This window comes from Sinocyclocheilus grahami, unplaced genomic scaffold (assembly GCF_001515645.1).
Source record: "Sinocyclocheilus grahami isolate Dianchi unplaced genomic scaffold, SAMN03320097.WGS_v1.1 scaffold305.1, whole genome shotgun sequence".
NCBI lineage: Eukaryota > Metazoa > Chordata > Actinopteri > Cypriniformes > Cyprinidae > Sinocyclocheilus > Sinocyclocheilus grahami.
The window spans coordinates 940,095-966,656 of record NW_015505484.1 but is presented as its reverse complement, the minus strand read 5'-3'; the positions used below and the strand labels follow the sequence as shown (position 1 = coordinate 966,656).

The window sequence follows — 26,562 nt, the reverse complement described above, 5'->3', positions numbered from 1 at the left end:
CTTTTGGAAGGCCAAACAAAGTAGTTTCGCTTTCACAACAAAACACACAGCGCCTTCACGACACGGCGGCGGCAACAACAATACTACAGCGAGAATAAAAGTTACGCTTTCTTTCTTTGCGTGAACATTTGGGCGGCGTTATGCAAATCTTCCCACATCGTGATGTAGACATGTGGGGGCGTGTTAGAACGAGCTGTTTTAGGTAGGTGTGGTTGACTCTTAACTTTTATAAAGAATATCTCTTTGGATTTGAGACTTTAGTCTTTGCAACTTTACAGATCGTTATGCACCAAGAGCTTGTAACACTCCAAAGAGAAAGGAAAAATTGAAATCGCATCATATGACCCCTTTAAAAATTGATTTGAGTAATTTGGTATATTCATTTTGTTCAATTTATTGAAATATACTTTTTTGTCTTTATTAAATTAATTAATTATTTTTTTACAGTGTAGGAATTCTTTATTTTACATTTAGAAACCAGTTAGAAACAACATTACAATGGGCCTTTTTATTTCGTAATAGGTGCTTTACAGAGAGTGAGCTAATCAAAACTACAAATAACAATTCATATGAAAACATTTGTTGTAAACTAAAAGAAAACATGCAGTAAAACACAATCATTGCAGTAGAAATGATTCATATGAAAACATTTTCCTAACCTGAAAGAAAAGATCCAAAGTAAACAAAAAACAAACAAACAAACAAACAAAACTACACAGAAAAAAACTAAAATGAAACTATTCATATAATAATATTTTCATAAAATGTGCAAAGTAAACAAAAAAAATTAATAAAACAAAACTACGAAGAAACAGTTCATACAAAAACATTTGTTATAAATGGAAAGGAAATATGCAAAGTAAACAAAAAAATGAATCAAAACAAAATTATGATGAAATGTTTCATATGAAAACAATTTCCTAACCCGAAAGAAAGGATCCGAAATTTTTTTTAAAACTAAACCACACAGAAAAAAGATGCAATTAAATTATTCATATAAAAAATATTTTCATAAAATCTGCAAAGTGAACAAAAAACTAAATGAAACAAAACTAGCTGAAAAAAATGATCACATGACAAAAACAACTGTTTTATAAATACTTTTGTAAAATAAAAAAAAAGTGAGAAAAACCTAACAATATTTTAAAATATTATTAAAATTAATTTGAAAACACATTTTGTTCCTGACAGACATTGTTATGAAGGAACCCAGATAAACTGGCCACTATTCCTAAAAGGAAACCATTTCAATATTTACACAAAGCTAATGCCAGCATGCACAGGACTTATCAGCACTGAACTGAAAATAACCACAAAAACCCCAGAACATGTACAGTATATAAAAAGCATGAAATACACAAATTGCTGATCTAAACACTTGAGTTTTCCTGAGAAACATCTTCCCAACCCACTCCACTAGAGTAAATATGCAGCATTTACAATAACATACAGTCTGTGCGTGCATAGTTTTGGTCGGGAAATATGCAATGCAATCAGCAGTAGAATCTTAGAGTGGTTAAAAAAAAAATAGAAGAATGAAGGGAACTCTTTCAAACTGACTTCCAGTAAACCCTCCTCTTACTGCAACGGTTTCTCTCACAACAGGGAGCTGTTTCTTCAGACACACTAGAAAAAAAAAATCATATGCAGCTCATTTACGGCCACTAATCCAGCAGCTGCAGTAAAAAACAAATATAAAGACACACGCTGAAACATTAAGGTACAACGTGCTGTGCCTAAAAACAATCCCACTTTGCATGTTTATTTAGCACTTTTAAGTGGACACTGTGATATATGATGCATCCGTTTTTACCGCCATCAAACAACAATACATCAGCCCGTGGAGCACACTGTTTGAACTCTCCAAACAATCTCCTCATATGTCAAAAATCCTTTTACTAACCTCAAAGGTTATGTTAAATCAAACTAAGAAGTAATTCGAACATAGGGAATGCACTAGAAATCATGATGGGAGTTTTCTCGCCACACACAGATCTCTCTGCTGCACCACAAGTCATGCCCTACAGCCAGAGCAGTCTGGCATGGGATGGATGACAAATGCTCTCATTTGAATATAATGTAAGAATCGGGTGCCTTCTGGCACACCCCAGCCCTCACCTGCCCCCACCCTCCTGCCTCTTACTGGAAACCCAGACAGCTGCTCGACTCACTTTCACAACCTCTCCTGACACCTCCCGCAGGGTTTTATTAGAGTCGGCCTGGCAGAGCTCAGCTGCTGGAAACACAGCCAGTAAAGGCCAGGAAACCTCCGCTGCTGACCGTATGACATCACTGCAGCGGGTGGACAGGCCTTTCAGGTCTGAGTGTAAATAAGATCGTGTTACTCACAGCACTGAGCATGTGAGCGTGACACTCGAGCATCAAGCTGAATTAGGAGCCTTGCTGACATACCGGTTGTGATGTTATTTTTTTATTTGCAATTAAGAGCTATTAATGGGATGAAGATATTTTAGTGGTCACATATAACAGTCAAACGGACAGCATCTTCAATAAGTCTTGCAGTTACTCAGCAATTACAGCAAACATGCATGTTGTGACTAAATGACATTGCTGCACATCTGTAGGTGGACATACTGTTAAGTCCAATTGTTTCTAGTTACGAGTTAGAAGAATGATATGCAGTCAAGATGTCTAAAATTGTTAGACATCCCTGTCTTCTAAGTGTATTACGTGCTAATCTGTTATGTATAATGTTCAAATTATATTCTAATATTAAACAATAAACTTGTTTGTGTTACTTTAAATAATAAAATCTTGTTGAAACAATAGAAAAGTTGTTGAAAACATTTAATATATATATATACAGGAATTAATTACGTTTTAAATTGTTATCATAATATTTCATGATATAACTGTTTTCTCTTTATTTTTTCATTAAAAAAAATGCAGCCTTGGTGAGCATTTAAAAAAATGTATATTATTCCAAAAGTCACATCTAAATGTCATTGAAGGATGTCATTGCATTAGATCCTACAAAATATCACAATATGGCATCTGCAAACAAATGACGCAAGAGCTTTTCCTAGAACTAAGTTAGTTTTCTCAAAATCCTCAAGTTCACACAGAGGTGTAAAGTAACCATAGATGTAGTTCATCACTTTAACTTTAAATATTTTCCACAAAATTTGATGACCAGACGTGCTTGTGCTGACAGCCGCTTTATGGTATATTATTTAATGCAGTGCCATTTTGAGTGTACCCAAATACTTTTTGAGGGCACTGTAAGATAAATTACATAGCAAAAGAAAGGCAAAGAAAATGTAATATACTACTACAAAATGCAGTTGAGAGACGTTCAACTCCACAAGCTAAAGTTTAGTCCTCAATAACTGTTGATAGTGCTAAGCCTCTGCAAATGTTATACCTGAGCGCCCACAAGTGGACAAAGTGAATATAACTTTAGTCAACGTATTACGGTAAATGCAAACAGTTTTTTCTTGACAATCACTCAATATGGGTAAGGCAGGCTACAGAATTTTCACCGGGATCAATATTACAGATCAGACTGTACGTTGCAAGTGGTTTCTCAGCTAACAAAAAAAGGTCCCCAGGACGTCCCCTAAATGGCCTCTGCGAAAGTCCCCCGGAGTCAGAGTGTAGGGTCCCCTTGACGTCGAGGGGACGTTCGCGAAGACGTCCTCCGGACGTTCAAGGGGACGTTCACAGGACGTGCAGCGGCCATTCGGGACGTTTAGGGGACTTTCGCTTTAAGTCCTCTGAATGTCATTTCATTTTATTTTACATTTAGGCTAATCAAAGACAACAGACACGTTGTATGGAGCAAAATACGTTTATTTTAATTGAACAATTGTAAAGTTGCTGTGCTCTTTCAGTGTGTGTGTGTGTGTGTGTGCGTCTCTGGTTGTCAGCTGTGGTTTGTCTGATGGCAATTCTTCCCATTGTCTTCTAACCTAAAACAACAAAATGAACACATTTGGATTTAGACCAAAATTTAGCGCACATGGGCCTTTTTGCCGCATAGGCGTATCAGTGTGTATTTTTACTATATGGAAATTCAATATTTAAGTTCAATATCTGTCAATCTTATATACGTTTAATCATCTTAGCTTTACATGCTAACGTTAGCTTCGAAAGTGTTCACTTAGGCTAACGTCAGCAGCCGTACAGGACAAAAAGAAAGAATTCTTTCTGTTGACTCAACAACCTCGAGTAATTTTGTAGTTTTGAGAGGATTACTGTAAACTGATGGATGTCATCGAGTTTCTATTATTCATGTCTATAAGCTTAAGGCCGCTTACAATGATTACCGAATACAATAAAACAAAGTTCAGTAAAGTCCTGTGAACTGACTCACTAGCTATTGCGGAATATACCTCATGACGAATGACGAGTTATGAATGAATGAAACACCTTTGTCTGCTTGATAAACGGTGTCTCTTCCGCGGCTCGGTACGCTTTCGACTCGGTTTATTTTATTATTTTTTGTCTCTAGTAAGACACTGTATGACATTCACGTTACATGATTTGACTGATTTTTACGTAGAAAGGGTGACAGCGCACCGCATTAAAAAATAAATGACATAAGCGGTTTTCATAACCGCTGGCCAAATTAAAAAACGAAACTAAAATTAAATCATCTTTGAGAGCAAGGGGGCCCCCTGGTGTTTCGGGGCCCTACGCTCTGGGTCGGAGACAATGTGTTCGGAGAAGACCCCATGGTCAATGTTTAGAGATAGACACACAGTCAGTTGTGTGCTTCTTTTTATTCTGATAAGTTTAAAGGTTCCAGTCGTACTTAACTGTGATTAAGTTAAATACATAAAACAGATGTGGTAGATGCAACCTTGCTCCTCTTATGGTCTGCAGTTTTACCTGCTGTTCCTATAATTGGCCAGAAGAGGGCGGTACACATCCGTTACCCTGTGTTAGTCTATGCTTTGCATCTTGTTAAATAAAAACTACTTGTATTTCATCAGCTAATAATCCTATGTAACGCAGCATTACAAGTTGTTAACCACATTTTTTAAATACTGTTATACTTTTTTTCTGTACATACACTGGCTCTAACAAGTTTGGGATCAGTAGGCTAATATTTGTATTATTTTATTTATATATTTATAAAAAAAAGGAATTAATACTTTTATTTAACAAGGATGTAAGTGACAGTAAATGCATTTTTGATGTTACAAAATATTTTTATTTAAAATTTTCTTTTGAACTTTCCATTCATCAAAGCATAAATATTACGAGAAAAAAACAACTGTTTTTCAACATTAATACGAAGTGTTTCTTGAGCAGCAAATGAAAATTAATCCATCACAGAAATAAATCACATTTTTAAATGTATTAAAATAGAGAGTAGTTATTTGAAATTCTAATATTTCACAATATTACTGTTTTTATTGTATTTTTGATCAAATAAAGGAAGCCTTGGTGAACATATGACTTAAACATTAAAAACGTACTGTTTCTACTGTCTTTACATTATATATATATATATTTATTTATTTTAGTTGGACAAATTAGACTGAAAGCAGCTAGGTTTCACCTCATGATGTGTTGAAATCTTTTGAAACATTTTGAATAAGATAAAATATAAAATACTTTTGGTTTATTTTTTGTCAGTACACAATTTCCATACTTCCATGAGATTTAGCATAGTTCTGATCAATGTACTATTAAATATTTAAAAAAAAAATGAGTATGCAAGTCCAGACTTTTAACTATTAGTGTTTATATATGCAATGCAAACAATTGTTTACATATGTTCTTGCATTAGTACATTTATATGAATTCCCCCCCCCCCCATTCTTTCTGTAGAAGTACAGAAAATTGCTGCTGATATGTTTGGCATGGAAGTATGTCCCCACAGGAACGATGAGTAACCTGATTGCAGGTGAGATTGCAGGATGGTGCCCAGGGCTATTAATAAAACTTGTTTACAGTTGTCACTTGGTAAAAGCTTTGAGGTAAAATGGACACGTATAATGCTGTTTTCCAGTGTCACTGTGGTCTCTGTCACTGCCTGAGAGCCGCTTCTGAAAATTAAAATCTGATATTTCAAAAATAATATTGATTTGCGCTCACAGAAATAGCTCACTCTTCTTGGAATTTTGTTCTTGTTAGTGACCAGATGTTACACTAATGCATAGGAGAGCTGTTCTTCCCTCATATTTCTTTCCTTTTTCTTTGTCTCAGTTATGGCGCACTGCAGAGAGAGGGGCGATGAGATGATAGTAGGTGATCTCTCTCATATTCACGTTTACGAGCAAGGGGGAAGTGCACAGGTATGAACAAATGGGGGCTATTTGTCTCTTACGTAGACTATGTTTTTGTCTCTCATATCATTCCCTTTATTATTCTTGAAATCTTATATCAATATAATTTTTTATTAAATACTGCATGACAACTACATGATTTATGTCGCACATAAAGGAGCCTGCCAATTCATTCCAAAATATTAAAATGTAATTTCCACCACAGAATGTTATTAAACACAATTATAATTTGGAGATGTGGTGATTTAAAGATTTTTTTCTTTAAATCTTCTGCACACCAAAGCTGCCTTTATTTTGATAAATAATAATAATAATAAATAAATAAATAACACATATTGTAAAAGTCTTTACTGTCACTTTTGATCAGTTTAATGGGTCCTTGCTGAATAGAAGTATTAATTTCTTGAAAAAAAAGAAAGAAAAAAAAAACTTACTGACCCCAAGCTTTTGAACAGTAGTATATTTTTAGTATCAACTTTGTTGGCAGACCAACTAAATTAACTAGTGGAGGTATGAAATGTGTGTTTTAAGAGAGTTTATTTTCGAAAAGTCCAAATGTGCCCTCAGTTGAAGAAGCACCCATATACCACATTATCTGTAGGCTGAAATACAACGTGCTTTTGTTTTTGTTCATAGCTTGCAGGCGTCCATTCTCCAACAGTCACTACCCTTGGCGATGGCACCTTTGACCTCAACCAGCTGATTTCCCAGATCCGTCACGGTTACCCTGACCCACACTACCCACTCTCCCGCCTGGCTTGTGTGGAAAACGCGTACAACATTCAGGGAGGTCGAGTCCTCCCACTATCCTTCCTGCAGGAGGTTAGATATTGGTTAAACATTGGTTCATTAAATGTGTGAGAGAGAGAATATGTTAAGGCAGCCAGACACCTGGGGCTAAAATCTGAGCAATGGGACACAATTCCTCCATTTACACTTCCTGGTGATGTTCATTTAGTAAATGAGTGATTAAACATAGACTGATTTATTCAGCACTGCAGCACAAATAGTTTAATCCATTGCCTCAGAACATCCACGTTACACTTTTATGTTAAAAGTTGAAAAAGAATGTAGAAGACTTAGACATAGATAACTGTATGTGTTTCTCACTCAAAGCTTTGGTCTGTGGCTGATAAGTTTGTTTTGGCTTTGCATATGGATGACGCGAGGGTGATGAATGCAGCTTTGGCTCTGGGCATCCAACCCTCTGCTATACTGCAGCACTGCCACTCTGTCAGTGTGTGTCTGTCCAAGGTGAGCACTCATATTCTCTGACCGTGCTTGTTTATGGTCCACTTTAATACAATTTCAGTTTTTATAGTATGGCTATTTGTATATATAAAGCTCAGTTAGCTGTTCTAATTCATTCACTTCTGCTAAATACGACATTGTATGTCTGATATGAAGTTAATGTTAACTCAACATGTTGATTTTGTACAATTCATTATTTAATATATTAATTTAAATGTTTGGAGTCAGTCCTTTTTTTACTATTGTATTTTTATTAAGGATGCATTGAACTGATCAAGTTGGACAGTTACAAAAAAATCTATTTCAAATAAATTCTGTTCTTCTGAACTTTCTATTTAAGAATCCTGGGGAAAAAAATGTTTTCACAAAAATGTTAAGCAGCACAACTGTTTCCAACATTGATAATAATAAGAAATGTTTCTTGAGCACCAGCATGTTGGAATGATTTCTGAAAGATCATGTAAAACTGAAGACTGAAGTAATGGCTGCAAAGAAATTCAGCTTTGCCATCACAGGAATAAATTACATAAAAAAATATATATTAGTAGCAGTTACATATTAATAACAGTTATATTAAGTAATACGACTGTTCTTATAGTATTTTAAAAAGTCTTTGTTTAAAGGCGTAAAATCTTACTGACCCCAAACTTTTGAACGAAATAAAAAAAACACCAAGTACTAAAATGACTAAAACTGGGAAAAAACTAAACTACTGAAACTGAAATTAAAATAAACTGAAAATAAAAATAAAATACTAATAAATACCGTAATAGCATAAAAGATACTAAAATAACTGCCTCAGATAATAAAATGTAAGTGTAATGTAAATGTAAAAGTATGACATGAATCTTTTAGGAAAATGCTTTTTTAACAAAAAGGATGTTCTGTGTGAAAGCCCCCAAGCATATTAAGTGCATTACGGTGGATGGTGTGTAAACATGCATCCATTTAGTACAATAATCATATCTGAACTGTATTGTACTGTACCCAGACAGCAACATAGTTTTGGCCCAGATCCGGTCCACATCTGGCCCGTGTGAAATCCATGCGGGCAAGATGTCGTCGGATCTGGGCCGAAACTGCTTGCTGTCTGGGTATGGTTCAGAATGTTTTCTTTCATTGATTCTGTTTTGTATTCTCTATCCCTGTCTATTAAATTTCATGTGAAGAGCTGGAAATCTGATCTGATTGGCTCTTTGGCAGGGACTCGGGGCACCTGTGGGGACCATGCTAGGTGGGTCAAAAGATTTCATACAGAGAGCAGTACACGCCTGCAAGGCACTTGGCGGCGGAATGCGCCAATCGGGTGTCTTGGCAGCAGCTGGTAAGATTGCCCTGTCAGACATGATTGGCAGATTGGAGGAGGACCACAGGAAAGCCAGGAGCTTTGCTCAAGGTGACAGAACCCAATAGATTTCCTTCCACCCTCAGCACAACACTGTACAAGCACTGTAAGTGTAATGATTTAGTTAGCCTTTGCATAATGAAGACCTTTTCTTAGACCATAATAATTATAAAAGAATTAAAGGAATATATTAAGAATATAAAATACTCTTATTCACAGTAGCTGGAATTAGTTCATTAGCACCACCGTTTTGTTAGTCATCTAATTACACCTATTCACATTTGGCCATAATACTTAGTAAACCTCTATGACTGAATGTAGATTATTTAAAGTCTCCCTGCAGTCACCAATTTTATCCCTTAAAACTCATCTTTCATAATTAAAATAACTCAGTCTTATGCACACCCCTTCAAGTAAAGTGTAACCAAGTTTTTTTTCTCATGAAAATTTCTAAATGCCCTAAAATGACCTAACCCTACCCTACCCTTACCACTAACCATAGCCCATAACAAAGACATCTCAAACAATGTCATCTTTGCATTAAAAATTACATAACTGAGCAAATGACACTTAATGACAGTTGTCATAAACATGCATAAAAAAACCTTCATATTCATGACGTGTCATGTCATGATTATGTAGGTGTCATGTCATGATTATGAAGGTGTCATGTCAGTCTTATGCACACCCCTTCAAGTAAAGTGTAACCGAGTATTTTTTCTCATGAAAATTTCTAAATGCCCTAAAATGGCTTTAATGTAACTCCCTTTTAGTATACAAGTAAGTATGAATATGCAAACTAGTCCCCACCTCCACTCAATCACACCAGATCAGACTACTTGATCCACTTTAACTCGGTTAACTTAAGTAATAAACGCTACACAATGACAAGTTGCAATATTGGATCGATTCAGCCATACATGTTTGAAACTGATTCTGAAGAGGAAGAGCTAATTACACATGGTTGTCTACAAGTCAATGTATTTTATTTATCACTCTCTACAACATCAGACACATAATGGTAATTGATAGCATTAGCCTTGGGCTTGACTATATTATCAAACAGCTAATAATGTGTTGCTAATGTTACATAAACCATAGGTGCATCCCAATTCACATACTTATGCACTATTCTGTGCTGTGTATAAAGGGTGTGAGCAGAGAGTTCACACTGAAAATTCCAGTAAAGAAAGTGCATTTTAAATACACGGATGATGCACTTAAATAACTGTGGGGGGGGGACTATCAGTCTCCAATTATGAGTGACAAAATAACCTTATATAATTCATACACTAAATAGTAGTATAGTGTGCATAGTGTATAGTATGTAGTTTGGGACGCAGCTCATGTTCCCATTTGCCATCTCAGGCAGCTACCTTCTTAAAATCAATATTCTTAGGTAGATACAGTTGGCTAATGATATGAAAAACCCCACCAGCATGCTGATAGGATTGGTTACATGTTTGTGATGGTAAGAAATGGGGATTCAAACCATATTTTTAAAACTATCTTTGGTACCACTGCAGTTTGCTCAATGGTGTTGATTGATGAAATGACAAATGTAAACAATGTTACAAACTTGTTTTTCACCACAGTGGGTCTTTCAGAAATCAGAAACTAAATTAAAGCATAAAAAGAAAACAAGTTAGTCAGAATTGAAGCTGTTAAACTAAATCATATCAATGGAACAGTTCAGTAAAAAATTAAAGTCATTATTTAGTCACCCTCGTTAATTAGAAACCTATTTAACAGTCTTTCTTCCAGGGATGACAAAAGGTGACTTTTTGCTCTTTTTAATTTCAGACAGGGGCTTTCAAGCTTCAAAGGGCACAAAAGATAATTTTAATGATTCTGTTGACAAATCAAATAGATTTGGACCTTGAGTTCAACTCAATGACTCAGTGAATGCAGCAGGTAACTGTATTGTACATCAGTGAATAATGACTTGAAATGATGGTTTGTTTTTCACACAAGCAATTGTATGACACCAGAGGCCTTGGAATATAATGCACATATAAGTCATATGGACATGGTGCCCTTTTTGAAGCTTGAAAGTTTCAGTCCCCATTCAGTGCATTTAAAATTTGATTATTTAAATGCCCCCTTTTGTGTTCCACTGAGCCAAATTTAAATATCTAAAGTTCTATTTCAAGATTCTGATGGAATGTCTTTTGCCTTTTCTCTTGTAGCATTGTTACAATGTGACCCTCCTCTGTACCAGTTGGATCTGAACACTGTGGAAACCAAAATTTTTCTGTCTGCAGATGAGCACCGCAGAGTTCTGCGAGCAGATGGCAGGCGTAGATGAAGAGGAAGTGGAGGCTCAAGGGCCAGGGGGTCAAGGTTCTGATGTTCCCCCATGTTGGGGGAATTATATATTCCATAATATATAATCATAATTATATTCACTACAGAAGGATTTGAAGATCCTCAAATGCGTGTGTTTTGCTTCAAGAGAGCAATCATACATTTGTGTTGTACTTTACTTTCTTTTATGTTCATTTATTCTTTATTCATTTATAATCATTTCATTATTCCATTAAATCATATAATCATTTATAATAATCATTATAGGCCTTATATATTAATTTCATTGATTCGTTTGTTAATTAGTAATTTATATTATATTAAAGTTGCTTTTTATATTATTTTTCCATTGTTGTGTAGTCTTATGATTGCATATTTCAGGGGCTGTTTGTCTTCATGAATAAGTGATAAGTCGAGGTTTATGGGATGTTGTGAAGCAGTTTGGTATAACACTACTTGTTGTGATTTGTGAGCATTGAAACAGACTATTCAATAAACTCTGCTCCTTTCTTATCATCATCACTTCGACTCCAGCTTCTGCTCTTCACTGGCTTTGCTCAGTCAACTTCTTGGCTGAAAGAAGGCTGTTAATGTGTTTTGGGTATTAAGACTATTTTGCTGACTAGTTGTTCTGTTACCAGACAAAACAAATATTTTCTGACAGGATCTGGTGTCCAGGGCTGGATCTTATAGGGGTCATGAACTGAGAAACAAAATTCCCTTGATCTTTTTACATAAGAGTTCACTGCACTATAAAAACATTGTTTAAGTTTCAGAACAAAAAAAAAGACTTTCTCATTACTTGATTAATAGTTGCTATATATTATAAATATATACTATAAATATATAATGAGTGTAGAAATGTGTTCTCAGGTAACCTAGTGACACCAAGACATCAGGGGCCTCATTTATAAAAGGTTGCGTAGAAACCATCCTAAATTAGAATGAACGTACACACAGAAAACGCACGTATGCCTCGCTTTCAGATGTATAAAACCTTTGAATCGCAAATGATCTTGAACTTGTGAGCAACTGAATTGTTTCAGCAAAAAAAAGTGTGTACGTCTTACTCAGACCCTGGCGTAATGCTAAGCACTTTTCCACGTCAAAGGCAGCTTTTACAAATATGAGCATTGGCGTAGATTTAAGCGTACACACACTCTAAGATCAAATCTGTGCATATGCACGCTTTATAAATGAGGCTCCTGAAGCGGTTAAAAATGTTTGTCAGATTAAACAGAAGGCTAAAGTAAATACTGTAAAGGTAAAGAGAATGTGGGCAAAGAAAGACAAAGGTTATTTGTTAATCAGGTGAAGGTAGGACCTCTAAATTCTAAATGTTTGGTTTATGATGGTCAAAGTAGGGGACTATGTTTTACTAAAACACCTTTTAGGGGTTTAGATGCAGAGCCGACACTAATCTCACTGTTGAGTTATTATGATAACTGCTAAAGATGTAGCATAAGTAGAGAGTGCTAGCCTCCAAGTTTCTGTGTATCTTGATTTGAAGTCTGAAACCTCCAGGAAACCTGGAGTAACTATATTTATATATTATATAAATATTTATATGCTATATTTATAATTAATGTTAAATGACACATCCCTAAACTGGTTTTGGGCATTTTAATTAATTCTGTTGCTTATTTGCAGTTTTCAATAGCCCTCGAAATTTAGTCAAGACATTGTAAACAGTGTCATGGCTGACAAGCCAATATCTTGTTTTGCCTTCCAAAAATTGCATAACTTATGCAGTCTCTTGTGCACAACATCAATAGAGTAATTGTGGGCTATTCTGACAAAACCTGTCAGGAAAATGTCAGGTTTTATGCCAATTTTTAAATAAAAGGAATGTAAAAATGATATTTTGCTTATAGATGTTTTGTTTTTTTGTTTTTTTACATTTTCATGACAACTAAGCACATTTCATAGTTTTTACATTCTCACTATAATGAAAGCAGATTCTCATTTTCATATTCTTATTACCATATATATAAATTAAAAATGTATTTATACATACTATATACAATGTATATAGTATTTGTTGTAGTAATTTGAATTTGTGCAAATTTAAATGTATTGTTTTGAAAAATAAAAAGTAGTAAACAATTGCTGTACTATAAGAGATTTGTCATTAATGGAAATAGCAAAATGTTAAGTGCATTATGGTAAAGAATTGGGTAAAATATGTAATTTTTAAATAAAAGGAATGTAAAAATGATATTTTGCTTATAGATGTTTTGTTTTTTTGTTTTTTTACATTTTCATGACAACTAAGCACATTTCATAGTTTTTACATTCTCACTATAATGAAAGCAGATTCTCATTTTCATATTCTTATTACCATATATATAAATTAAAAATGTATTTATACATACTCTATACAATGTATATAGTATTTGTTGTAGTAATTTGAATTTGTGCAAATTTAAATGTATTTTAAAGTATTGTTTTGAAAAATAAAAAGTAGTAAACAATTGCTGTACTATAAGAGATTTGTCATTAATGGAAATAGCAAAATGTTAAGTGCATTATGGTAAAGAAGTGGGTAAAATATGTGAAATTGTCCTAAAAATAACATCACAAATGCAAAATATTGTATGCTCATAAACACGTAATTTTGTGGTGAAATGTGGACATTTGAGTGGCTTTGTGAGATTGGCCTGTTTGCAGTCATTTGTATTTTCTGCCAACAAAGCCATTTTAGGATTTTTGGAGTGTGAAGTCTGTTATAATAAATGTGCACATTAAATTACACTACAGAATGAAAAATGAGAGAAATATTTCAAAACTTAAATAGTAAAACTGTTGACTGCTGATAATCTCATTGGGATTAATTAGTGGTTGTATTTATGTATGCTGCATGTGGTTGCATAAATACCAGAGAATCGATGGGCACATTGATAGACCGCATATATGGGTGAAAGATCTCATGGTGGAAAAATACTGCCATGTGCCATTATGGAGTGAGCCACAAGGCCAGCCCAAAGGAACATTAATTTCAGCCTTGTGTGGTTCGCTAACGCTCTGATGGGGCCGTGTACGATTGATGGGGTGGACTAATCATCTACTTATGGAGGAGGCCACAAAAGCATGCTGTCTCCAACAGAAATTCTAAATTATTCAGTGAGGGCTTGAGTGCTATTACTGGACTCAATGTATTCATCTAAAAGATGTCAAAAATAGGGATGGCAACAAAGCACAATTTATAGTTTGTGAATAATTCAACAAAAAACATTTACATCGGTTTGGGATGCAGCATTTGGTCATGTATGCTTTCAGACCAGCCTGGTCTTTAAATGAAATGGCTGTAATTTACACAAATAATAAGACAAATGAACAATAATCAATTTCGGTTTGGAAAGAAGCATCAAGACCAATGTTTTTTTTAATTAAAAAAAAGGCAGTCTCATCACTCACTTTTTCAATTTTATTTCCACACCTGAAAAGGAAGTTGAATGATTCAGATTTCTTGCCTCTGCCAGAGCTTGTCACCCTCTGAAAGTGTTAAAGCAGACCTCTGACGTCTATGGGTACTGTTATCCTACATAGAAAAAATTTAACCCACGAGGGTGCTCATTTAAGACAATACATTCTTTCTGATTAATAAATTCATCCAAGTGTGCCAAAAGCACCTTTTGAATCACTATGCTGAGTCACATTTCTTCTTCTGTTGCTGATATTTTAAAGCTTTGTTGCCATATATGATAAGAGTGTATACTAAGAATTAGAAATATTATAGTTGTCCCTGATTATTATTATTTGCCTGTAAGTCACGTTTGCCCAGCCTTTTGGTGCACAAATATGTTATTCTTGATACATTTTTGTAAAACAAAAGTCCAAAAAAGTTCAAATACAAAAACCATTACATACAGACAATTCAGTTAAGCTTTAATCTTGATGAATATCTAAAAGCATAATGTTCCTCACTGTTGCCATAAACCAAAATTAGAATAATATAAATTACAATATAACAACTATAAATGACAAACAACAACAGCTACTAATCAAGCTAAAGTGGAAAGCACTTAAACGTACATTTAAATGAGAAGATTTTATTTTTTAAGAACAACAGCATTCACAAGACATAGCTTCTCAGGGATTGTGAGATGTCTCTCGGCATTGCAAATTAAATCTGCTTGTTTGGGTTTGATGGATAGCAATGTAAGACAAATAACTATGATTAGATATGATCCATCTTAGCATATATTTTATAAACGCGATAGACTCATGAAAAGATCAAAGATAAAACATTCAAAGCACTCAGTCATGAAATGTTAAGTTTCAGAAGCCTGAATAAAAACATCAAAGAAGATATCAAATATAAAGCAAATCAAACAGCAAAATTCAAATGAATTTTGTTCAGAAAAGCCTTTTCATAAATTACACATATTTAATGAACAATGGATGGCTGTAAAACATATACAGTTAGGTCACGCTTCCTGTTACATGCTCCGTTCATAATGTAAAATCAAGGATAATAACAGCAAGAGAAAAACAGTGAATACACAAATAATGGAAAGCAGAAGCCCAGCATAAAATATAATACATTAGAGCGGCGCAAAAACACATGAAATTTACTAGCAATTACAGTAGCAATTATCAACAAAAGATATGAAAATTAGCCAGACAGTTGGCCTTTGAACTGGTCTATATGCTATAAATTGTAAAAGAGCTCATAGAACGAAACAGAATGACCACTAACAAAAAAATTATAATTAAAATGTAATTTACTTAACAGTTCTGATATCCATATCTGATATATTTTGCATATTGCAAAGGGCAATTTGGTTGTCCATATCTACACTACTATTTAAAAGAATGTTTTTCATGATCTTAAGCATGTGAAAATAGTTTTGAATACAAAACATACTAAGAATGTAAATGCTTAGTATGTACATAAAAATGTAAGACAGAGAGGAGGCCTTACCTTGACAAATACTGACTACCTTGCCTGAAATGGACATATATGGTTCAAGGAGGTGGTGGTGAGTCTCTATATGGGGGCGACAGACTCTTCATACTGGGTTAAAGGCACCAGCCTGACAGCCAGCAGTAGGAGAAGACCAGTGATCACCTCCAGAAGAAAGGAGATCCAGGCCATGCCCATAGACCAGCCGAATGATGTGTGTACTTGAGCCATTTGCTCACGGCCCATTCGCTTTTCAGTTTCTTCCAGAGCCTTCTGAGAGTACCTGATGTACAGACTCACCCCAGAGAGAGTGAGAAGACCTGAGAAAACACATGCACAGGCACGCATGAATGCACACACACAACTAAAACCAATTAAGCATCATTTAGACCTTAGACTTGTTGTTCTATCAGAGGATACAAGGCATTCGTCACTTTGTGGTGTACAGCAGATGATGGATGTACAGTAGATGGATTTTAAAAAGACAGTTGCATATTTAGATGTGGGCTAAAAATGGCAAGCAGTCTTAATTCAGCAGATGTAACTTGACATTAAAATCTAGTCGCTTTTATTATGCTTGGCAGTTTCTTTTAATCAATGACAAGTAGTTGATAGAACATTGGATGTGTGTGGGCTGTGATGGTTTTAATGTCTTCAATGTCACATTCATATCTGTATTCAGTCACGAGCACTGAAGCCTGAATAGCATTTTTCTTTGCATAAAGACTGGTATTTTGTACCTATAACAACTTCTGTGAAATGTTTTGCTTGAAAAATGTGTGCTATATTGCATTAAAAAAAAGCACATGATTTGATATTTTGTTACTTAATGCAACTCCATTCATATATTTTTAAGTGCATAAGTGCCATGCAAAATGTAAATGAGTTTTTTTTTAAATGAGTAATTTAGCATTACATCACTGACCAAAGGATCCTCTGCAGATAGAATTTGCTAAAAATAAAGTCGCTAATAAATTTAATTCATTCTTTTCATTAATTGCTAATAGTCTAGTTGATAAGCTTCCTTTGTTCAAAGGAAATTATGGGATTGATTTTGTTAAGAGATTTTATTTAAAACAAGGGGTGTTGCCAAATAGTTTTTCTTTTGCTAAAGTTAATGTAAATCAAATTACTAAAATGCTAGAAGAGCTTCAGGTGTCCAAGTCAACTGGGCTGGACGATATTCCAGCTAGATTCTTAAGAGATGCTGCGGATATTATAGCTCCAACTATTACATTTATTCTTAATCTTTCCTTGGAAAATTTTATATTTCCCTCTGATATGAAGTTAGCTAAAATTATTCCGTTATTCAAAAAAGGTAACAGATACGATCCTGGAAACTATCGTCCAATCTCCATTCTTAATGTGGCCTCAAATTTTAGAAAAAATTGTGTATAAACAGATGTATGAGTATTTAAGTAAGAATAGTTTAATATATGATTTTCAGTCAGGCTTTACATCAAGGACCACAATGGAAATAAGTTTTGTTTTAAACTTTATTGTGTTATCCTTGACGAATAGAGTGTATTCACTATTTTTTTGTCAAAATAAACAAACAAACAAACAATGGGTGCCATCAAAATGAGAGTCCAAACAGCTGATAAAAACATCACAATAATCCACAAGTAATAAAAAATAAATACATTTAAAGTATTGTGAAAAGCTGTGTGTTTGTAACAAACAAATCCATCAAGACATTTTAACTTTAACTGAAAATATGAGTCCTCTATCCATAATATTGCTTTCTCCAGTGAAAACGTCATTTCGACTGAATTGGGAGAGAAATATGCACAGATCAAGCCCTGTTTATAAGCAAAAAAAGAGTTCTAAAAAAATGTCTTGGTGGATTTTGGTTTCAGAAAACAACAGGGGATTTACTTTTCACTGAAATAAAGTGTTATTATAGATTATGGTATTTTGGTGATGGATTAAAGTTAAAACACTTTAATGATGGATTTGTTTATTACAAACATGCACTTTTAGCTACACAAAACATTCATTCTGAGGGCACCCATTCACTGTGATACAAGTGATCTAATGCTAAATTTCTCTAAATCTGTTTGGATAAAGAAACAAACTCGTCTACATCTTGGATGGCTTAAAGGGTGAGCATATTTCAGTACTTGAGTCTCCAAATACTTTTGTAAAACAAGGTTGCTTTGCTTTACTGATACAGGTCTTTAAAGGGGTCATATGATGTTGCTAAAAAGAACATTATTTTGTGTATTTGGTGTAATGAAATGTGTTTATGCGGTTTAAGGTTAAAAAACATAACATTTTCCACATACTGTACATTATTGTTTCTCCTCTATGCCCCGCCTTTCTGAAACGCATCGATTTTTACAAAGCTCATCGGTCTGAAAAGCGAGGTATGCTGTGATTGGCCAGCTATCCAGTGCGTTGTGATTGGCCGAATACCTCAAGCGTGTGACGGAAATGTTACGCCCCTTGCCATATTGTGATGCCGGCTGGAGCGACGAGACAAAAACAACGAGGCATTTGTTGCATCCAGTGGGGACATAATTACGGATTATAATGACTTATACTGTCTTTTTATGCGTTGCATTGCATCTCGCCGCGTAAACATAAAACCATGTCTGCATACTCTACACTGCTCGAAACTTGCATTTGAATCGTCAGTGGCAAATTCTTTAAATATAAAAAACGTACTTACAGTCTGTGAGTCAGAACAGCTGGCATTGTAGTCGACTTTACCAGGATCAGGAAACAGCCCTCCATAAAATGCGCTGGACACATCAGAATATTTGGGTTGAACTGTTCTGGAACAGTGTTGTAAATACAACTTAACCACTGATTTCTAGTCGTGTCCTCTTTTGGAAGGCCAAACAAAGTAGTTTCGCTTTGACAATGAAACACAGGGTCACATACGGCAGGCTAGAGTGAGCAGAGGCCGGCAGCTAGAGTGAGCAGCGGCGGGCTTGCGGCAACTACATGTGACGACTCCGGGCTGGACTCCCCTTCATCCACGGTGAAAGCCGATCCTGCGATCCACAGCGCAAAGTTATAAAAAAAAGTTGTATTTTATTGCCGACCAGCATGGATCAGCTCCAGGCATGACTAAGCGGATATCGTCCTCTTTTGGAAGGCCAAACAAAGTAGTTTCGCTTTCACAACGAAACACGCAGCGCCTTCAAGACATGGCGGCAGCAACAATACTACAGCGAGAATAAAAGTTACGCCTTCTTTCTTTACGTGAACATTTGGGCGGCGTTATGCAAATCTTCCCACATCGTGACATGTGGGGGCATGTTAGAACGAGCCCTTTTAGGTAGAACCAAGAGCTTGTAACACTCCAAAGAGAAAGGAAAAATTTAAATCGCATCGTATGACCCCTTTAAAAATTGATTTAACAGTAAGGTTCTGCTTCAGTTGTTAAATGACGGTAACATTTTTTTTTTCAATTGTGCTAAATTGCCTGGATCCAGTGATCTTATTCTCACTCATTCAAGCTCATATTTTACTAATAAAGCTCCCAGCTTAATGTTTGCATTATGGAAGTAATTTATTTTAATAAACCCATATTTTGAGCTGCCAAAAATGACTCACCTTTTTCTGTAATCAACTGAACCAGAGCTGAATGATGCTCTTGCTGAACGTCTCCCTAAACTATGCTCTTACTGTAAACGCAGAGAGCCATAAACACACGACTAGTCTATGACATCTGCTCTCAGAATTAAGAGAAGCATCAGCAATGTAAACAGGGAGGAAATCAAACTAGCTTCCTGTGGCACCCTGCAGTGCCTGATGATTCCAAGACCTGAGCCATTATTACCAAATCTTCATTAAAACGGAATATGCTGATGTGGATAAACAGCAGCAGAAATCACATCTAATTAAACACTGACAAAATGAGAATGGATTTCCACATCAGCCATAATATGCACATAAAATTAAGAGCCAATAAACAGAGAGAGTAACACAGTTTCTAATTAGCATGGCCAAGAGTCTAGACAGGAACAAACTGACTTGTTTCTAATCTTACATTTGTCGGTTCATTTAGAACAAACAGTTTGTACTATCCAGGAACTACTGATTATTTTATACAGCACTGTGTGTGTCACAAATCACAGCCTGGTGAATAGATGCAGATATTCTGAAAGGAGTAGTTCATTCAAAAATGAACATTGAACAAATGATAAAAGCATCACAATAATCATCACAATAATCCACAGAACTCTAGTCCATAAATTAACATCCTCTGAAGTGAAAAGCTGCGTATAATAAACAAATCCATCGTGTTTTTAATTTTATACTGTCGCTTCTGGCCAAAATACCAGTACATAATTTATAATAACGCTTCCTGATCTTACTTATCAGCTGTTTGGACTCTCATTCTGATGGCACCCATTCACTTCAGAGGATCCACTGGTGAGCAAGTGATGTAATGTATATTTCTCCAAATGAAGAAACCAACTGATCTACATCTTGGATGGCCTGAATGTAAGTACATTTTCAGCCAATTTGAATTTTTGGGTGAACGATTACTTTAAAAGCACCATCATCTTATGAGAGGAAGAACGAAATATAGTCCATGTGAAATTCTCTCATGTAAAAATATTCCTTCAAAATTGCATCCGTATTTTACTATAGCCTACATTCTTGTCTGTGATAGCCAATCCAAAAAAACAGAGGACATGCCAAAAAAATAAAGACAATATAAGTAAGTAACATGGCAGATGCCACAATTTTACCCTTGCATTTACATTCCAAGCTTCACTGTGTTAAACGCTTGCCATGCGCTCCTTATTACTACGGTGATAAATGCTGGGGTTCATTGGCTGACTCCTTTATTCAAGTCATATGTCTTCAGGCTACATAGTGAGAGGACACTCTCAGATACAGGCTTTGAGATGCTGTTTGGTGTCGGGGTAAAGAGCAAGCCAGCTATGTCTCAACAATGACAGTGTGTATTTTTGAAGATCAAAGCAAAATTCTCCTGCCTGTGATACTTAAGTTGCTTTGGGATTTCTTGCAGGGGTCTCAGGAAATGAGCTCTGGTTGTACTCAGCATGCATTATTATTCTGTTTTATTTTCTTCTGCTCATGCATGCGATCATGGAAGAACAAAAGCAATAAAATCACATTTAAATGAAAGACTGATGCATGGTCAGAATTACTGAGGGCTGTATTATTCCTTACATAAATCTACCCAGATATTTTTTGGTTTCACCTTTCCCTTTCACCTTAAGATTGCTCATTTCAATCACAGAAATAGCTGGGGGAATGTTCTCTATTATCCTATCAATTTCATGAGAGGAAAACGATGAACCGCAATAACATCAGTCCCATAAGACTCTGACATTACAATTATTCCAGGTGAGTAATGCCTTCAGTCTTGCAGTTTTTGAATGTCATTCAGAGAACTGCAGAGCCAACTGTTTGAACTTGAACTGTTTATCTGTGTTGTACCCCATCAGTTTGCAGACAAAAGTTGAATTTGCCTGAGATTAATAAAACGTAAAAAATTACGCAAATGTAAAATATTTAGTTTTATTTTAAAACAAATAACTTACAGAAAGATAACTTACAGAAGTCAACTTCTCTCTTGCTCACTTAATTCTTTCCCTGATTGCTATTTGTGTCAGTGCATGACGCTATTGGGCTTATGAATATTAATCACGTTGTCAGAGTTTGCTAAAAGTGATATGCTGAAATCAAAACACGTACGGTGAAAGGTGAGCACTAGCCAATGGGATTAGAGTTTGTGCGTTAGTCCCGCCCTCTGCCGAAGCAACCAGCAAGCGGAGGCTGACCGCCAGTTATTTTTATGCGGTTTGCATTAAGTAGTAATGTAGATTTAAAATGCTGATATTAAAAGGCGAAATTCAATACACACCTTACTGATGATGCATTGTACAGGCAAGCAGATGAACCCAGAACATAAACGCAACGTGCAAAGATTCACATTAAATGGTTTCCCATAGAAAACCATTACAAAGAAAACATGGAACCATTTAGCGCATTACGTTCATTTTATGGGCTCATCTGCTTGCCTATATAAAGTAAGCAAAATCAATAAGGTGTGTACTGAATTTGTTCTTTTAATATCACTGTTTTGAATACATTAAGGCACTAAGTGTTTTTCACTACGTTTTGTTGCGCTGTTTAGTGATTGAAATATTGCATATAGTATTGGATTTCAAATGGCCAAAACTTGCATTTTGTTCACATATCTTTGTTTTATTCTTTTGAGGGGTGATTTAAATATTTGCGGCTTGGAAACAGATGGAAAATTGACAGATTTGTGCTGCAGTTCTATGGATGTTTTGCCCTCTGGGTCTTCGAGTCGGTCATGTGACTGAAAGCTATGAATTGTATTGTATAGGTTCACCCATGAATGCATTTCAGAAGTTTCTGTTTTCTGCTGACAAACTTTTTTTTTGCAGGCAACGTATGAACTGGTATCTTTGATTTGATAACAGTAGAGGTTTACGGAGTTAACCATGGCATTCATTGGGTCAAACTTACTGCACAGGAGGAAATATGAAGCGGATCCGATCAGGAGTGTCCGGCTTCTGGCCAGGGAACTGACGAGACCACAGATACCTCCAAATACCAGCATCACCAGACTCAAGGGCAACAAGATGGCAATCACGCTATGCATGACTGAATAAAGTAAATCATAGCTGTTAAGCTACACAGAAATGGCTTATAAAAACACCACCTAACATCTTATCCATACAAATGCACACAATTATGGCTCAGTGATACATTTATAGCCAGATTTATTTCATGATGGAACACTGCAGCACAATAAGCAGTTTTTATATGGAGTTAAGGTTGTTGTGTTAATGAAAAGGGTTTACAACACTCACTTGCCATCTGCCTTTCTGATTCTGAATATCCAGTGTCTTCTGTGTGACTTTGGACATCTACAAAAACACAAGCAAATCACCAGGGTGAAAATGATGACCACAATTCTTGTAAAGCTCGAAACCTTGTTTTCAAACGTTTCAGTGACCAAATAATAAGGTCTAGCCTACATAGCGCCAAATTTCTGCGCAGAACTAACCAAATTCGATTTTGCGTGAGGTAACCATAGCAACAGCTGCTCGATCAGTGACTAAGATCGTACATCGATAAAAAATTACACATCACAAATATAACTGAAAAGTAGCTAGTGTGTTGTTTAAATGGGGTTTCAGATAGCTGAGAAGCCAAATTACAATTTGGGTTGCACTTGCATAAGACGAACCTTCAGTGCACCAAGAAAGTTAGAGATTTAAATACAGAATTTATTTTATATGTAATCTAAATGGTCAGTTTTAAACGTATTATTGGGCTAGATGTTGTATTGTGGGTGCAATCTCTATTAAATAAATTTTTTAATACTTATCCAACTATGCCAGGAAAAGTCCTGGAAATCCATTGGTCAAATTAACAGTAGGCACACCAGTTAAAGCCCAAGATATTACCAGTGAATAAAACAATCGGACTATGATCAGAGACAACTCACAGATCCTCACGAGTAAAGACTTGAGAATGAAAATTAAGCGTCATACCATCTGTAACACCCCAAAGTCCAGAGTTAGTGCGCGCCGGGTCGGTGTGGTTCGTGCGCTTGTCCTCGATGATGTACCAGTATTCCGTTCCAATGGCAAGCGCTAAAGAGATGAAACTGAGAACACCCGTTAAACCCCCGCCGACGACCACAAAACCGAATGTAATTTTCATATCGGTCCGAATATATGCGATTCCGCTTCAGGACAACCCAAAAGAAAACTAAGCTGAAAACCATACCATACCGACGCGATCAGATACTGAACAGAAGGCTCATGGAATAAATCGCGCGCGCTATCCAACAGCTGGAACAAGTGATGCTGGCTGGCCATCCAAGATGCATCCAACATGAAAGATGTTATTACTAGAAAAGTTTGTGGTGTTTAAAAAAAAAAGGTGGGTTGCTTGGACATTTATTCTTCACCGGTGTGTGCAGTCCGTGTCCAACCAACAGCGCAAGATTACGCATGACTAGTACAGAGGAAACATGACGTACAGTGCATAACCAACACCCTTCATGACATTATTCAACCATCCATCCCTTTTGTAATAATAAAACAAAAATACATGAAAATACGAAAAGCAATTGCAACAAAACTTATCAAATGCATACATGTATCTATTTGTAAATAAAGTATTTTCACACCGATTTCCCAAGATTTTTAGTCTCACTATAAGAGCAATTTAGACAATGCAATATTTTAGAGCTGAGCTGCCATTATCTTAATAACTACTATTGACTTCTCCTGACTTGAAAATTCTGATATTTCCAGGTTTTCCCTTTCCCAAGAAACTCGTTAAAGGTACAAGATCTTTTTTTTTATTTCAGTTTTTTTAAGAATTAACAGACAAACAAAAAGACTTAAAGAACAAGACATAAGACTTGTAAAATGTCCCTTAAACATTTTACAGGGGCCATAGGAGAGTTTTTAATTAAGATCATTTTAAAATAAATAGTATAAAAGGTAGAATGCGTATATGGTCAATTTCAACAGATGGCGTGACATACAAATTTCATCAAGGTAACATTTATAAAACATACAGCGTTGCATGACGTACAAAAGAAAGAAAAGAAGAAAGCGAGGTCCACAAAAAAATTAGACCACAGCAAAATGAAACTCTTTACTCCTCCCCCATCGCAGTCTGGATGATCTGAGACCTCTTGACCTTCACCGCCTCTTCAAATTTATCAATCGCCTGTTTACACGATTTTTTCTGAAAGATTACAAAACATGTTACTTCATTCATACTCTTAGCATGTAAATGACAAAATCAAGTAAAATACACTAATATTTAGCTATAGAAATTTGGAAGATGCAGTTTTGTTGCAAAAAACAGACTCCAAATAAGATTTATTTTATCAACAAAGAAAATGTCAAACACAACTATCTAGGTTTCTCATTCATTTACTAAGAGAAATGTTGAGTGGCATTTAAAAACAACATCTAAAAACGGTTTACATAATCAAGGAAATCCCTAGAAATAAAACATTTTAAAGTGAATGTCCCATAAGAGGGGTAAGTATCTAAAACTAAAGTCAAGTCAAGTCAAGTCACCTTTATTTATATAGCGCTTTTAACAATACAGATTGTGACAAAGCAACTGAACAGCATTAATTAGGAAAATAGTGTCAATAATGCAAAATGACAATAGTAAACACTAATTTTTCAGTTAAAGACAGTTCATCATTGAATTCAGTGATGTCAACATCCAGCTCAGTTTAAATAATATCTTTGCAATCATGTCAACGATAACGCTGGAAATGAAGTGTCCCCAACTAAGCAAGCCAGAGGCGACAAAACTAAAGCATAGAATATAAATAAGTGACAGAATGGAGAAAAAACCTTGGGAGAAACCAGGCTCAGTCGGGGGGCCAGTTCTCCTCTGACAAGAAAAAAAAAAAAATAATTAATACACACACACATATATATATATATATAAAATGAATTAAATAAATAAAACACTTTTTTTTTCTTTTTCTCGGATGTAAGCATCAAAACAATAACAAGAATAATTTAAAGAGGTTGCCACCGTTTAGTAAACTGTGGAATAGCTTTGGCTCTTCCTGTTGACTTAAATGGTGATGCTTCCCTTTTGTCAGTTGATGGCCTTTCATTTTTAACCAGAAATGTGCACGCTGATTTTCTGATGTTCACTGAAGTTTTCCGTGTCTTTTTCCCGTGTTACTTGAAATGTTTCCGTTTTGAATCGTTGTTACCAAAGGCGAGACACGTGAGGAAAAAATAAATGATCAGTTGTGGGACTATATTCTGTCATAAATCGCATACCATTCATTGTTGAACTTTCTACTGTCCGTTACTGGAAATTAAATTAAATTACTGGTTGATATGTTCCAATCTCAACAAAGTTTACACACGCTTTTGGTCCGTGAATTAGGCTAGATCTCGCTCGGGACGCGCGCTGTCTGTGGAGGTTTGGCCAGGACCGGTGTTCCTAAACCTACCAATACTAGGGGGTGCATAATTTGGCAGGGTGCACATTTCGGCACTACACCGGTTCCAGAATTAAATCAACATATTCTATGTTCCGTCCATTGCCAATCACTGCTATTTCGAGAGTGAATCCCGCATAAATATGCGGATGTCATTCCCGAAACTTTGCAGGGTGTAGCCTATGTGTCCGAAAAACGAAACTTTCATACAAATTCTGAATGGATACCCTAGAAAGTGCGCAAAGCTCGCTCCCTTTATCACTAAAAAACGTCACTCATCTTTGTTCATCGCGATCTTACAAAGTTCCGTTATAATCAATGAAGCTCTCTAAACTGCACAATGAATCTCTTATTTAAATCGCGTCTGCACTTAGTCAGGAGATGATTCATGAGAGTGCAAAACTGTGGCGCTTTCAGCAGTGAGTGAATTGTGACAATACGTTTCTGATTGGCCATTGCGTTTAAGAAATCAACAGATCTGTCTGTGATTGGTTACATTGCTCAACGCTGCAAAAAC

At 35.6% G+C, this 26,562-nt stretch overlaps 1 protein-coding gene and 2 pseudogenes across 1 annotated transcript; 1 reads left to right on the top strand and 2 right to left on the bottom strand.

The window, feature by feature from the left end:
- Positions 1-3,474: 3,474 nt before the first annotated feature.
- Positions 3,475-11,754, top strand: LOC107601407 (probable low-specificity L-threonine aldolase 2; annotated as a pseudogene).
- Positions 11,755-15,849: 4,095 nt separating this feature from the next.
- tmem235b (transmembrane protein 235b) lies at positions 15,850-24,203 on the bottom strand. Its single transcript, XM_016293622.1, has 4 exons — positions 23,596-24,203; positions 22,909-22,965; positions 22,562-22,699; positions 15,850-16,392 (listed from the first exon to the last, which is right to left on the bottom strand). Exons 1-4 carry the CDS (start codon positions 23,765-23,767, stop codon positions 16,157-16,159), a joined length of 603 nt encoding a protein of 200 aa, XP_016149108.1. The 5' UTR covers positions 23,768-24,203; the 3' UTR covers positions 15,850-16,156.
- Positions 24,204-24,510: 307 nt separating this feature from the next.
- Positions 24,511-26,562, bottom strand: part of LOC107601441 (baculoviral IAP repeat-containing protein 5-like) — a 4,176-nt pseudogene continuing 2,124 nt past the window's right edge.

Coding starts and splice junctions, on each gene's coding strand:
- tmem235b (XM_016293622.1), bottom strand. CDS start 23,767: ATGAAAATTACATTCGGTTTTGTGGTCGTCGGCGGGGGTTTAACGGGT. Junction 22,966..23,595: donor ACTTTGGGGTGTTACAGATG/GTATGACGCTTA, acceptor GTGTTTTTGTAG/ATGTCCAAAGTCACACAGAA. Junction 22,700..22,908: donor ATCAGAAAGGCAGATGGCAA/GTGAGTGTTGTA, acceptor TACTTTATTCAG/TCATGCATAGCGTGATTGCC.